The sequence below is a fragment of the Betta splendens genome, chromosome 12 (genome assembly GCF_900634795.4).
Source record: "Betta splendens chromosome 12, fBetSpl5.4, whole genome shotgun sequence".
In the NCBI taxonomy this organism is placed as follows: domain Eukaryota; kingdom Metazoa; phylum Chordata; class Actinopteri; order Anabantiformes; family Osphronemidae; genus Betta; species Betta splendens.
This window is the reverse complement of record NC_040892.2, coordinates 12,673,357-12,688,486: the sequence shown is the minus strand read 5'-3', so window position 1 is coordinate 12,688,486 and position 15,130 is coordinate 12,673,357. Positions and strand designations below refer to the sequence as shown.

General features: G+C 45.4%; 1 protein-coding gene across 1 annotated transcript; it reads right to left on the bottom strand.

The window, feature by feature from the left end:
* Positions 1–4,571: 4,571 nt before the first annotated feature.
* LOC114867412 (lysozyme C-like) lies at positions 4,572–4,893 on the bottom strand. The gene is made up of 2 exons (XM_029170044.1): positions 4,767–4,893; positions 4,572–4,720 (listed from the first exon to the last, which is right to left on the bottom strand). The coding sequence occupies exons 1-2, from the start codon at positions 4,891–4,893 to the stop codon at positions 4,572–4,574; spliced, it is 276 nt and encodes a 91-aa protein (XP_029025877.1).
* Between the last annotated feature and the right edge of the window lie 10,237 nt (positions 4,894–15,130).

The following is a 15,130-nucleotide window of genomic DNA, read 5'->3' as shown; positions in this document are numbered from 1 at the left end:
CAGAGTACAGCGCCGGCGAGTTACGTCATATGGAGGAGGACGAGGCTGCCCTGGCATCCTGCAACAGCCGAGAGCTACATGCATCATGTCTCTGTGCTGAAAGAAGCACAAGTGAATCTAACAGACAAATGTTCAGACATTGTTTTGCATTTTTAACAAAAGGTTATATTTAAGAGTGTGTTTGAATTAAAACATTGTTTCTAAGTTGTTTAGAAGCTTTTTATTTTGAATCAAAGCAGACAGTTGTTAGAAAGACACAGATTCTTCATTTAGCCACAACCCTCTGCTTTTCCTCATCTGCTGTTAGTGGCTGGAAAAACAAGACGGTTGTCCCTTTTTTTAGTGTGTGAGTGACGATACGTGACCGGCCGATATTATCTATCAAAGGATTAAATTATTTATTGAATTAGTATTAGAGTTGCTGCCACTCAAGCTAATGCACAGCCCATTAGTAATAGAAGCTAGCGCTATACCTAACGGTCCAAAACTTGACAAGCAGTAGCTCATAACTTTACTTTACTTTAAAATCGCAAGTTAAAACAATAAAAGGTCGGATATATTACTTACTTAGTGCATCCTGAAGCTAGTTTCCAGCTCCTCTGAATATATGTAACCCAAAAGTGATCACAACAAATACACACAGTCAGCAGTAGAATCCGCATCTTCATCCAAGAGAAACCGCTAGCAGTAGATTCATTGCAGCACTGGGATATTCAGTTGTGCTCCTATCGGCGCAGAGACGCAATGCCGATCTGGCGCTCGGCTGTATGTGTTGCCGGATGCCGACTCTGGGCTCTCTACTGCGGGTGCCGGTTCCTCACGAGCAGCCTCGTCCTCCTCCAAACGGAGGAGGTCTGATTGATTAACAACAAAAACACAACAGTTGAACAATTTCCAATAAACTTAGATAAAACTAATGTTTTGTGTTTCTCTTCAGGAAACTGAGAGAATGTTCCAGATCAGGTTTAGTGGAACAAGCCTGTACACGAACAGGCGACTCCACGAGAATGACATACAGCTTTGAGGCAGCGTTGCTTTGCTCTGATCAATTTATTATTTCACATACATACATATACATCCAGTATTTAAGGATTCCAACGTGACAAAGAGAGGAAATCCTCATGGTCACTTACAATTAAGTCTGTTTGATTAAAAATCAAATCCAGTAAAATTACTCTAGTTAAGTGTCTTCAGTTTATTATATTAAAAGCTATAATAATTAGTCTTAGATTTTTTTGTCTTAGATATTTCTGTTTAACTGAAATTAATAAAGAGACATGCTTTAAACAGGTTCTTTGCTGTTTAAGGGATGATTTAAATTGTGTTTTTGTATAGTGTTTCTCAGTCCTGGCTGAAAGTCTGGTGGTAGTGATGTATTGTTGTGACCTTTGTGATAACTAATCGGAGCAGCTCAGTCATGTGTAGATTGTCTCCTCGGGTCTGTCTGTTCAGTCCGGTTTCAGCTCTTTGTTTATACTCTGATTGTTGTTTCTATTTTCTCCTCCTCGTCTCCAGATATTGTCTGTTTAGTTTGCATGTTTTATCTATTTGGGTTATTGTTCCTGTGGTTTTCTGTACTGATAACTTTCTGTACTGTCTGGTAATTTGTTCTGTGGGTGCACAGAACTAATCATTTACATCCATTTAATTAGTTTCTGGAACAAGTTACAGAAGGATTATGTGAACATGTTAAAGACTGGTAAAGCCACTACAGCATTAGGTGGTAGAGAGGTGGTGATATGCACTCTGATGTTATCAGATGTAGACTAAATAAGTGAAGGTCAATATTAAAGGCACAGTATGAGCAGTTCCTGTATAATATGATCACAGTTCACATGCTGACTGTGTAAAATGAGGGTGTATCTTTACTAGCACTCCTGGACTTTTCTGCTTCTAACTTACACAACTAGTTGGGTCGAAAGACTCTGTTTGCTCTGGCTAACATCCGAAATCATCTGTGAACAGTTACACAAACAGGGCCATCACTTGCTCACCACAGGAGGGAGGCACGCTGAACCTGTGCCTCACTATGCCATCTTATGGAGACACATTTCTTTTAATAAAACATTTTTCTTCATAAAAAAACTATCCAAACAACATTTTACACATATGCAAAGAATAAAAGGGATGTGACAGTTTCTTCAGGCTTCCTTGATTTCTTATATATATCAAATGAAACACTTTCAGATCCTCCTTTCTCTCACAGACTGCATGCTCTCACTTGTGAGTTGTGGTTTTATTTTTAAAAAATTATAGTATTTGTTACTGGGAAATACAAAATGAAATATATAACTCATTTTATTGTTATTTTTTCACTAGCTCATATTATATTATGACCACTGGCACACACCAAGTTTTTCACTACATAAAGTCAGAACTCTATTTTTTTCACTACATAAATTCAGAAGTCAATTTTTTTACTACATAAAATCAGAACTCAAAAATGCCCCGTTTTGAAGGAAGGTGGTATCTGTATCCATAACAACGGTATCCATAACAGAATGGGCTGGGGCACTGCCACATGTGATTTATGGTGTTACTGTATGTGTAAAACGTCTCTAAAACAATTGTTGAAATACAATCGAAAGTAACAAATTTTCTGTGTGTGTCATGGATCAAAGGAATGAGTTGTGACGCATTTCTAGAATGAGGGATGCGGCTTTTCCCCACGGGCCTAGGTGTGTAAGTTAAAAAGAGTCAAAAGACACCTTGTAGGTGTGCTAGTGTTAACACCTGGTGGCAGAAACAATTACAACTACAGCTTCCCTATCCTCCGACCATCTCTTTATTCTTACATCATCCATGTAATGTACGGGTTGGGCACCGCACCTTCAGTCGAATTATGAGTTTGTGCAGGACTAAACATGATGCAATGCTGGTAAATGCCAACCTCCAGAGCAGCACATTAATATTCAGCTCGCAGTCAGTCCATCACCAATAAATGTTTGCAGAAAAAGCCTGTATGAAGAATTCCACTCGCTTAAGTTTAAATTAGATTTTATTTTGCACATTTCCCACATCAAGTTGATTTTAAGTCACATCTTAATTAATATTTCTTGCTAACTCATTGCAGCTAAAGAAAGGAGGACCACATACTGTAACGATGATAAAACGTCCTGCTGCTACATGTACGTGTTGATTACAGGCTGCCCAGTGTCAGCTTCCATGCCGTTGGGGTCCCTGACACCAGCTGATGGCCACGCCAATGTCATCTGTCACAAACTTTGAAGACGGGGACAAACACTTAAATTAGGGCATAAATAATCAATAAGAACAGACTATAAAATAGAGAATATTGCTTTGAAATTACTTTGATATTCATATCAAATCCCTTCAGGGTCCATCCTTCACCTCTTGCCATAAAATCTATGTACATGCATTTCTATGTACAGTACATACATATACACAGATACAGGTAGACCCTTACAGAGAGAGAATGAGTTGTACAGGCTGATGGCACCAGTAGGAAGGATCTCCTGTGTCGTTGTGTGGAGCACCTAATACTGATGAGCCTCTGGCTGAAGGTGCTCCTCTGTCCAGCCACTCACAGTGTAGGGGGTTGAGGTGTCGTCTATAGAGAGGAGTTGGACCAGCATCCTCCTCTCAGCTACAACATGTAGGGGGTCCAGCTCCACCCCCAGAACAGAACCAGCCCTCCTGATCACTTTGTCCAGTCTGTTACTGTCTGCTCCATTCATGCTGCTAGCCCACAGACCACAGCCTAAAACATTGGCCACCACAGACTCATAGAACATCCTCAGCACGGAGCTGTAGATGTTAAAGGACCTGAGCCTCCTCAGGAAGTACATCCTGCTCTGAGCCTTCCTGTTCACAGCTGAGGAGTTCTTTTTCCAGTCCAGTTTATTGTCCAAGTCCACTCCCAGGTATTTGTACTCGGTCACCACCTCCACCTCTTCATTTTTAATAGTGAGAGGGGTGACAGCACTCCCAGATTTCCTGTAATCTATCACCAGCTGCTTTTACTCGTTTTGCTGATGTTCAGTTGGAGGTGGTTCTGTCCACAAAGTCTAGAAACCTGTCCACCACTCCCTGATACTCTGTGACATCACCACCCTGGATACGTCCTACAACTGCAGAGTCATCAGAGAACATCTGGAGATGACAGGACTCTGAGTTGTACCTGAACTCTGAGGTGCACAGGGTGAAGAGGAAGGAGACAGGACTGGCCCTGTGGAGCTCCTGTGCAGCCGCCCTGATCTGTATCAGGGCGGCTCAACCTGCATTTCTACCAGTTTCTCTCCCAGCAGCGCAGGCCAGATGGTGTTGAAGGCACTGGAGAAATCAAAGAACCTGATCGTCACTAAGTGGTTGTACAGTAGGTGCGATCCACTCCCAGATGGGGTCGATTTGCAAACTGGAGGGAGTTTAGGGTTTGACCACAGAACAGAGAGAATTATATATAACCAAGTTTCCTTATAGAATGACCTCGGAGGTGAAACCAGTGGCCAGAGGGAAATGTTTCTTATTGTCCCCTTCCACATTTAATAAGGGATTTTAATTTGATTTACCAGACAGTCTCATGTGTTATCTGTAGTAAAACTCTGTGGCCTTCACTGACCACCGCATGAGATGCCGCAATCATTTGAAGTGGGTGAGCCATCAGTGCACCACCAGTGGCTGTTGATCAGAAAGACGCCATAGTCGGCGGAGCCGTCAGTGTTGTAGTTGATGGCTTTAGTGTTGAAGCTCAGATAAAACCCTAGTACTCTAAATGTAAGACGACTAATCTAATCATAGTTGCTCACAGTTGGCCAGGCTGTAACCATAGTAACCATCCATCCCATGCTCCCTCAGAATCTGAGCCCACTCACAGCGCTCGACCACTTTGGCGCTGGCCACAGCCACCAGCAGCAGAAGCGCCAGACACCTCATGATGGACCCTGCTTGATCAAATGTGGCCTCTGCTGCTCAAACGTGTCTTTTTATAGACTCAACTCGTTTTCATGTCATGTTTTATTTGAATCTGTTCCACTTTCAACAAAGCTTTAATTAGCAGGATGTGGGTCCGATTTCACACCAAAGTTAATTTGTTTGATTGGCTGTTATCAGACTGAGTGTGTTTTTAGGTTGGTGATACAGAGTGGACGTGGAGCTCTGGCATTAACTCTACAGTGAATTAAAAAGACACAGATATAAAATTAAACATGTTTGACGCCAACTGTTTGGTCTAAGATCCAACCTGCCTGACTCAGTGTGTCCCTCTGGAGGTTCCACTCATCACATCACCTATGAATGCACGGTTTGCATGATGACTTAAAAATCTATAATAAATTGTGATCTGCTACTGTATGTGGCCTAATGTATATAGTTTCATGTTCACACTAGTTTGAATTATGTAGAAAATGTCTAAGCAGCACTAGGCAACAGTTGCCCTCCTTTAACATGATGAAGCTGAAGCAGAAACGGGCTCAGAAAGGAGAACATCTCCAATTCATTGTTATGTACTGTAACAGAAACAAGGTCGAGGTTACAGCACGTTAATACACTTAATACACTCAGCTGTTGTAAGTTTAAACTAAACCACAGTCTTCCTGAAGCTTTAACCAACATGGTTTTACTCAACCTCACATTCTGGAGTCGACCTCGTAATAATATGTCTTAAGTCATGGACGGCGCCTCAACTTCTGGTTTCAGCCTGCTGCTGTAAAAGGCTCATTTCCTGTTGCTCCCTGTTCCATCGACTCTGGTTGGACTCACTTCCCTTTGGTTGTTTTCACCTCTTGTTTCTTCTCTTTGCATCTACACCCACTCACATCTCGCCTGCTGACGTTCGCCACACATCAGCCACTGCCCAGGATTACAGATTAAGCCATGTTCCAGGTGTCTTTGAACCTACGGTAGACATAGGTTTTGACATATTGTGTTGATTTGAACCACAAATCTTTGAGATTCATGATACCAGGAACCATAAAAAGGACTTTTATTAGTTTTAGACCAAAGAAATAACAGAAGGATGTTCTGTTTAAAATACACTGTATTGATCTGCTGCCGTGAACACATTAAGGTTTATACTGCACCTCAGTGACCACAGACCATGATAACCACAGTTTGGTTGTTGTTTTGTGTTATTAAAAGAGCACATGGAGGATGTGTTCGTTCTCATGATGCTGCTCACTTCCTGATGTAATGAGTCAAGTTGTTCCCTCCAGCTTTTCTGTTTGTGTTCAGACCCTTGTCTGCTGGAGATTCTGTTTCCATGAGTTTTCTCTTCATGAGGAAATGGATTTGGACTAAACCACCTGTAGAGTTTCGTTACCACTTCATAAATGTTCTGGAACCTGCGACTCTCCACTGACCATGGGAGTCAGACTGTGCTCTGCTCTGTGTGGTACCGTGTGCACAATGGAGGGAACCATTGGTCAGGGTCCATCCTTCACCTCCTGCCATAAAAACGCATCTCTCCTCTGGTCCATGCTCATGCTAGGCTGGTCGCTAACACCTGGTCCTGATTAACACTTTGTTGTTGTCTGCCTAGATCATACCTCCGGCAGCAGCCACATCTGCAGGTTAATTTAACATGCAGTTCACTGTTATGTGAGACTCTTTGCCGCCATTGAGAGAGACGCCTTAGTGTATACATACATATAACATAATAGGTTATAATTATTAAATGTGCAGAGTTTGGTGTTGTGGCAGCAGGTGCACAGCAGCTGTATTTGCCCCCCCCTCTGAGAATGGACATGTGTAAGATACTGAGAGTGGAAAGTAGATAAGTACAGAACCTTTAGCAGAAACATCAGTCCTAAACGCTGCAGCTGCTTTGTGTTTGTTCAAGGCGTCCACGTGAGTGCTGCGCTGCACTGCATTGACAATGCGGGTCACACTGTGCCTGTGTGGTGGTGAAAGAAACAGGAGAGTAGAGAAAGTGAAAGCAAAGCAGATGGTGACAGATTTAATATTTTACCTGCACCTTAAAAAGTTAACGTTTTCTTGTTTAAATGCGATATTTAAAAATGATCTGATGAACAATGAAAGCAGCTTCTGTTTAACTTGCTGAACACCATATGTTGGTTTTATTGTTCCACTCTTGCTGTTGTTATCAATAACAATAACAGGGTGAAACACCTTCAAGCATTAAAATAATAATGATTCCTCATACGTAGAGACCTACCACAACCAGATGAGTCACACCTTAAGCAATGCAAAGTAGGGATGAATGCATATATTTGCACTAACAAACAGGCAGAGAAGAACCATTGAGTCTATTTGTGGGTTAATAATGTAGTTGACATTTATTAACAGCATTAATGTAATGACAGGAGGAGGTTTCTACACTTAAAATGTGATTTTGTAGATTTTGGGCTTTGGTCTAAACAGAAAAAAAACTTGTTATTTTGGGTTTTTGCTTGACATAAAGCAACTAAATAAGATTAAATAGGACAGAAATACAATAAATCAGCATTAGCTGGAGAGGAGTGATGAAGTCTTGGCAGAGTCATGGAGGCTTTTAGAAATTCTCTGCTGTGTTTAGCACCTGTTTCCTGCTCCATCATTGTTTCTGTCGCTCCTCTGACGCTGATGGATCTTCTCTCGTCTTTTCTCTCTATGTGCAGATTAATTGATTCGCCTGCCTTCACTCGGGACGGCTGATTAATTGCGTTCTCTCGCTGTGTTTCGGCTTCGAGACGAGACAGCGCGAGAGGAGAGTGAATGAGGGCATTTTGATGAAGAAGAGTCTAAAAAACAGAACAGCAAGAGGGTGACGAACACTGGTGCAGTAAATGGAGTTCAGGAACTCCATTATGGCTGTGATTACAGCTCTGCATGATTAAATGTCCTGAATGGACCCAGTCTGACGGGCAGCTCCTCTCTCTTCAGCTGAACTTTGTAACATGTTGATTAGCATTAGCTGCTGAAAGCAGCAAATGTACAGTATGAATTCTTAAGCTCTGAAACCGTGCCTTTGTTTTGTTCTTCCTTTCTTTCTTTCTCATTTACTGTAGAGGCAGGTTGAAGTCGAGCCATAGGGGGAGAAGCTTGTCTTGAAGGATGAGTTGAGATCAAGCATGGGCAAACTACGGCCCGCGGGGGAGAGCAGCGAGGTTTGGACTTAACGGGAAACCAGGCGCATTTTCTGAGCCGAACTAAAAAAATCCAACCGACTTTATTCTCCAAACGTCAAAAGTGTCTTTTGCTCCTTTTCCCAAATTATGTGCCTCGAAATGCACACAAATGGAAGGTTTTCACAGAGAATCTGCCGTCGGTTCTCTGATTTAGTTCGCCATCAGTCTCTTGAACTGAATGATTCAACCCTGGTGCTGACGTCGTTGGGCTCGACCTACATACTGTATGTGAGCAAACATTCAGCGTCATGAACATCGACAAATCTGATTCATCCTGAGAGCTGCCACAACAAAAGTGACTCCAGACTTATGCAAAAAACTGAACGGGTTCTTTACTGCGTTATGAATTTAACCCTTTCACTGCAGAGGTGATTATATTGAAGTAGTAAATTCTTTTGATGGCTTCATCTGCTGTAAGATTTTGGTGCAAATACATGGATTTGTTAATAGAAGCCTCGGCTCTTTGCCCCAGTGGTTGTCTCGGTTGTGGGTTCAATCCCCTCAGAGAGGGGTTGTGTCAGGAAGGGCAACAGGCAAGTAAAAATTAGCAAAATCATTTACTGTGGCGACCTTGATGGGATGAAGCTGAAAGGAGTTGCCTTTTTACATGGATTTGTTATTAGAACACATAGTGTTTTCTGTATATGATAGAATAGATTATAAGGCTCCTACTTTAGGAGCTTTATGGGGGGACCGGTCCCAGCGGGGGCTGATCCTGGGTCCTCATGTCCTCCTTCCACCCACTAGATCTCTTCATAGAACTGCTACAGCATAAGAGACTGTGACTACAAACATATTTGACGAAAGCTATAAGAATATTGAGCCTTGTTTTGATATGATTTTAATTAAACCTGCACTTGCGTTGCTTTGTCTTGTATGTAGAGTTAACTTATCTTTCAGGCACTGAAATGTCTCTGGATGAAACAGCTGCACAGGTTCCACAACGTCCCCCAGGTGTTATGGACAGAAATAAGCATTCAGATGGTTGATACACTTGATATGCACACAATATACAGCTGTTAGTAAAAATCATCATGTAACAAAGAAAAGAAAGAGAAAAAAGAGAGACATCGTCCAACAGAAAGTCATTCATGGATACAGGGTCGCACACAAAGGAGAAGGAATGGAAAAAGAAAATCACTGTATAAGTTTATTTGTTGCATCATATTTGAGTCTAGTTAGAATGTTTGCATCAAAATATGCACACGAAGACCTTGATTTGCAGGTCCCCTCAGTGACATCAGTACTTATTATAAGGGGAATCTGAGGGGAAGCTAAGAAACATGCAGAAGCAGCACACAGGTGGAGGTGAACACAGGCAGCTCAGCAGCTGCTCATGGAAACAAACAGATCCAAGTCAGACGATAGAAAGGTCCAGAGAAACAGTTAATCACATTCAACACAATGAGGCGTGTTGGTGGATTGAAGGAGAGAAGGTGAAGAAAGAGGAGTTCAGTCCATGAACTTCAACATTCAGGGTTTAACCATTAACACAAGAGTAACCATTACGTTATTAAAGGTCAAGAGCTGCGATTATTTTCCGTGTTTTAGGTTTTAGATTAAGCATGTTCAAACAGTAAATACTGGTTCAGGGTAGAAAACAAAGAAACTAAAATGCTGTCTTTTTATTTGTTTTCTCAGGAATCTGCATTTTTTTTTTGCCTGTTTCTTATAGAAACCCAGTAAGGGATCAGGATGGAGGATGAGGTGGAGGGGTGGAGGACGGCTGCTCATTTCAGGCCTGGTATCTGGGAGCCAGCATTTTATTCTGAAATATTGCTGCTTCTGACTTTGAGGCTGCATCTCGATTCATAATCTGATTATGTCTGTAACAACAAAGTATAAGGGATAAAACATATTCACACAGTGTGAAATATAATGTACCTGAAAATACCATTAATCGTTAGTATAACAGAAAAACTAACACCGTAACATTAACAAGTTGTTTCTATTGGAAAAAAAATATGAAGACCATAAGCAGGTTTACTAAACCTTAGCATTTTTAAACTGCAATAGCTTGTTAAATGTAGATAAACACATGGTTGCAGCTTCAGTTAAGTTAGGAAAAAAATCACACGTCATTTTGAAAGTGAGGTTTAAGTGCTTGAGGCAGGTTTTTAATCCATCCATACTGATTATCTTCTGGGGTCATATCCAATCTCATACTGGTGATCCATGGTTTGAGGGTCCCATTGTTGTCATCATTGTAACTTTCACTAACAGGAACCTGCTATGACGTCACACAGCACAATGTCTTCCAACACTCAGGAGAGTTATTTAACAGGTAGAAAATACATTTATTAGCTCTCCTGCAGAGAATTATATCAGTTAAATGTTTTAAGGTACCACTTAGAGTCAGGATTTTAAGCAGCCCTGCAGGTCCTGATGAGTTGGGAGGCTGTGGAGACCGTCAGTGCAACACAGGTCAACACCACAGAAAACCACAGGCTCTAAAATGATCCTAAAGCTGATTGACACCTGTCAAAACATGTCACACACTTTCTGTCCCCAGACGCACGAAGAAGAGTAAACCGCACCAAAATACTCCACTGTGCAACACAGCGGGGCCTCTGGCCTAAAGCGCACCATGCAGCGTGTGGACCTGCTGGACACGCGGAGGAGTAGAAGTAGAAGAAGAGCATCAACATTCGTCTTAATGGAAGGCTTAATCAAAAATGTAAAAAACGCTTTTAAAGAAGTTTGTATCCAAGACAGTACCAATATTCCATCCATCCATCCATTTTCATCCGCTTATCCGGGGCCGGGTCGCGGGGGCAGCAGTCTAAGCAGAGAGTTCCAGACTTCCCTCTCCCCGGACACTTCCTCCAGCTCTTCCGGTGGGACCCCAAGACGTTCCCAGGCCAGCCGAGAGACGTAGTCTCTCCAGCGAGTCCTAGGTCTTCCTCGGGGCCTCCTACCGGTGGGACATGCCCGGAACACCTCCCCAGGGAGGCGTCCAGGAGGCATCCGAACTAGATGCCCGAGCCACCTCAGCTGGCTCCTCTCGATGTGGAGGAGCAGCGACTCTACTCCGAGCTCCTCCCGGGTGACAGAGCTCCTCACCTTATCTCTAAGGGAGCGCCCAGCCACCCTGCGGAGGAAGCTCATTTCAGCCGCTTGTATCCGTGACCTTGCCCTTTCGGTCATGACCCAAAGCTCATGACCATAGGTGAGGGTAGGAACGTAGATTGACCGGTAAATTGAGAGCTTTGCCTTTCGGCTCAGCTCCCTCTTCACCACGACGGACCGATACACCGACCGCATTACTGCAGCCGCCGCACCAATCCGTCTGTCAAACTCACGCTCCCTCCTTCCCTCACTCGTGAACAAGACCCCAAGATACTTAAACTCCTCCACTTGAGGCAGGAACTCTTCTCCAACCTGGAGAGAGCAAACCACCTTTTTCCGGTCGAGAACCATGGCCTCAGATTTGGAGGAACTGATTCTCATCCCAGCCGCTTCACACTCAGCTGCAAACCGCACCAGCGCACGCTGGAGGTCCTGGCCTGATGAAGCCAACAGGACAACATCATCTGCAAAAAGCAGAGATGCAATCCTGTGGTCCCCAAACCAGACCCCCTCCGGCCCCTGGCTGCGCCTAGAAATTCTGTCCATAAAAATAATGAACAGAACCGGTGACAAAGGGCAGCCCTGCCGAAGTCCAACATGCACCGGGAACAGGTCTGACTTATTGCTGGCAATGCGAACCAAGCTCCTGCTCCGGTTGTACAGAGACCGAACAGCCCTTAGCAAAGGGCCCTGGACTCCATACTCCCGGAGCACCCCCACAGGATGTCACGAGGGACACGGTCGAATGCCTTCTCCAGATCCACAAAGCACATGTAGACTGGTTGGGCAAACTCCCACAAACCCTCAAGCACCCTGCTGAGGGTATAAAGCTGGTCCAGCGTTCCACGACCAGGCCGAAAACCACATTGTTCCTCCTGTATCCGAGGTTCGACTATCGGCCGAATTCTCCTCTCCAGTACCCTGGCATAGACTTTCCCAGGGAGGCTGAGAAGTGTGATCCCCCTATAGTTGGAACACACTCTCCTGTCCCCCTTTTTGTAAAGAGGGACAACCACCCGGTTGTCCAGTCCAGAGGAACTGTCCCCCTCCTCCACGCGATGTTGCAGAGGCGTGTCACCCAAGACAGCCCCACAACATCCAGAGACTTGAGGTACTCAGGACGGATCTCATCCACCCCCGCTGCTCTGCCACCGAGGAGCTTTATAACTACCTCGGTGACCTCAGCCTGGGTGATGGGCGAGTCCGCCTCTGAGTCCCCTGCCTCTGCTTCCTCAGCAGAAGGCATGTCGGAGGGGTTGAGGAGATCCTCAAAGTACTCCTTCCACCGTCCGATAACATCCCCAGTTGAGGTCAACAGCTCCCCACCTCCACTGAAAACAGAGTTGGTAAAGAACTGCTTCCCCCTCCTGAGGCGCCGGACGGTTTGCCAGAATCTCTTTGAGGCCGAGCGATAGTCCTCCTCCATGGCCTCCCCGAACTCCTCCCAAGCCCGAGTTTTTGCCTCCGCAACGGCACGGGCTGCAGCACGCTTGGCCTGCCGGTACCCATCAGCTGCCTCAGGAGTCCTACAGGTCAACCATACCTGGTAGGACTCCTTCTTCAGCTTGATGGCGTCCCTTACCTCCGGCGTCCACCACCGGGTTCGGGGATTACCACCACGACAGGCACCGGAGACCCTGCGTCCACAGCTCCGAACGGCCGCGTTGACAATGGAGACGGAGAACATGGTCCACTCGGACTCTATGTCTCCCACCTCCCTCGGAATCTGGTCGAAGCTCTCCCGGAGGTGTGAGTTAAAGGTCCGTCTGACAGAGGGTTCAGCCAGGCGTTCCCAACAGACCCTCACAATACGTTTGGGCCTGCCAAGTCGTCCTCCCTGAACCGCCGCCTTACCGTGGTGGAGGAGTTTGTGTGCCCGAATGACCCCGGGAGCTATGTTGTCGGGGGCTAAATGCCCCTGGTAGGGTCTCCCAAGGCAAACAGGTCCTGGGCGACGGGCCAGACTAAGAGCGGTTCACAACCCCCCTATGAAAGATAAACCACCAAGGCCAGAGACGTCGCCCGGTATGGCGCAGCCGGGGCCCCACCCTGGAGCCAGGCCCGGGGTTGGGGCTCGTATGCGAGCGCCTGGTGGCCGGGCCTATTCCCACGGGGCCCGGCCGGGCACAGCCCGAAAGAGCGACGTGGGGCCGTCCTCAAGTGGACCCACCATCCGCGGGAGGAACCGTAGGGGGCCGGTGCAGAGTGGATTGGGCGGCAGTCGAAGGCGGGAGCCTGGGCGCCCCAATCCCTGGATAACCAATCTGGTTATTGGGACATGGAATGTCACGTCACTGGGGGGAAAGGAGCCTGAGCTTGTGCAGGAGGTCGAGCGGTACCGGCTAGAAATAGTCGGGCTCACCTCCACACACAGCCTGGGCTCTGGAACCCAACTCCTTGAGAGGGGCTGGACCCTTTTCTACTCTGGAGTTGCCTGCGGTGAGAGGCGGCGGGCTGGTGTGGGCTTGCTCATAGCTCCCCAGCTTAGTCGCCATGTGTTGGAGTTTTCCCCGGTGGACGAGAGGGTCGCTTCCCTGCGCCTTCGGGTGGGGGATAGGTCACTCACCGTCATTTGTGCTTACGGGCCGAATGGCAGTGTGGAGTACCCGGCCTTCTTGGGGTCCCTGGAGGGAGTGTTGGAAAGCGCTCCAACTGGGGACCCCATCGTTCTTCTGGGAGATTTCAATGCCCACGTAGGTAACGACAGTGATACCTGGAGAGGCGTGATTGGGAGGAACGGCCTCCCTGATCTGAACCCGAATGGTGTTATGTTATTGGACTTCTGTGCTAGGCACAGTTTGGCCATAACTAACACCATGTTCGAACATAAGGGTGTCCATCGGTGCACGTGGCACCAGGACACCCTAGGCCGGAGGTCGATGATAGACTTTGTAGTCGTTTCACCTGACCTTCGGCCATATGTTTTGGACACTCGGGTGAAGAGAGGGGCTGAGCTGTCAACTGATCACCACCTGGTGGTGAGTAGGATCCGCTGGCAGAGAAGGAGGCTGGAAGTACCAATATTTTAAAACTTAAAAAAATTGAAAATTTTTAAATTTCATTAAATTTAGATTGACTCAGATTAACCAGGTGAGCCCTGTTTCAGCGCTTTCAGGCTGTTCTTTCTGAGATGCTGCCTCCTCGCTGACCTGCAGCTCCTGAGCAGACACGAGGAGGTGCTCCTCGCTGCAGGTCTCGTCTGGTGCATTCACGCTGAAGGCGCTTTGATATCTTTTTATAGCCTCCTCCTGCTCTGTCTGCATCAATTACCTTCACTCTCATCCCTGTCAGTAGCGCTTCCCTCGGTCCTGGAGTCAAAACGCAGGGTTTGAAGTGTCAGAGAATGTGTCGAGCGCTTGACCTGCTGCTCTGCAGTGGTTTCTAATGACGCTCCTAATGTGCAGAGCAGCGAGCTGATGGCAGCCATCAAACAGAACCAAATATATAAAAAGAAATAAAAAAACACATCTGTTATTTATTAATATAATTTCTTCAGCCTCCATTTGGTTTTTAATTTTGGTTTTAATAAAAGTGTTGCTTTTTATAATAGAAGCACTCAAAGTGTATTTGCAAAGAGCAAGACCATTAGAAACGATATCAAGCTATCACTAATCTCAGTACTTTAACGTGGACCTGTCCGTGCTGTCATTGTGTTCATTTAGCATTCAGACAGTGATACTCATCTAAATAACTAGAAAAATAAATGTTTGGTTTCAAGGATTCAAGGATTTTGTTACTCACTCAGCAGCTGATGATGCTTCATCATCTGCTGTTCTGTTCCCAAGGTCTGAAGAGGATGGAACAGATGACAAAAATTGTCTTATAATATACACAGGAGTAAAGTAAATTGTGAACTTGTTGGGTCAGATTAATTGTGGAGTAGGTTCAGAGTTACAGTCAGTTCTAGAAAGTGAATGTGATCGTAGTTCAGTGTATTCTGTCTCAGCTGCAGGTCCAGCAACCATGTTCAACACATC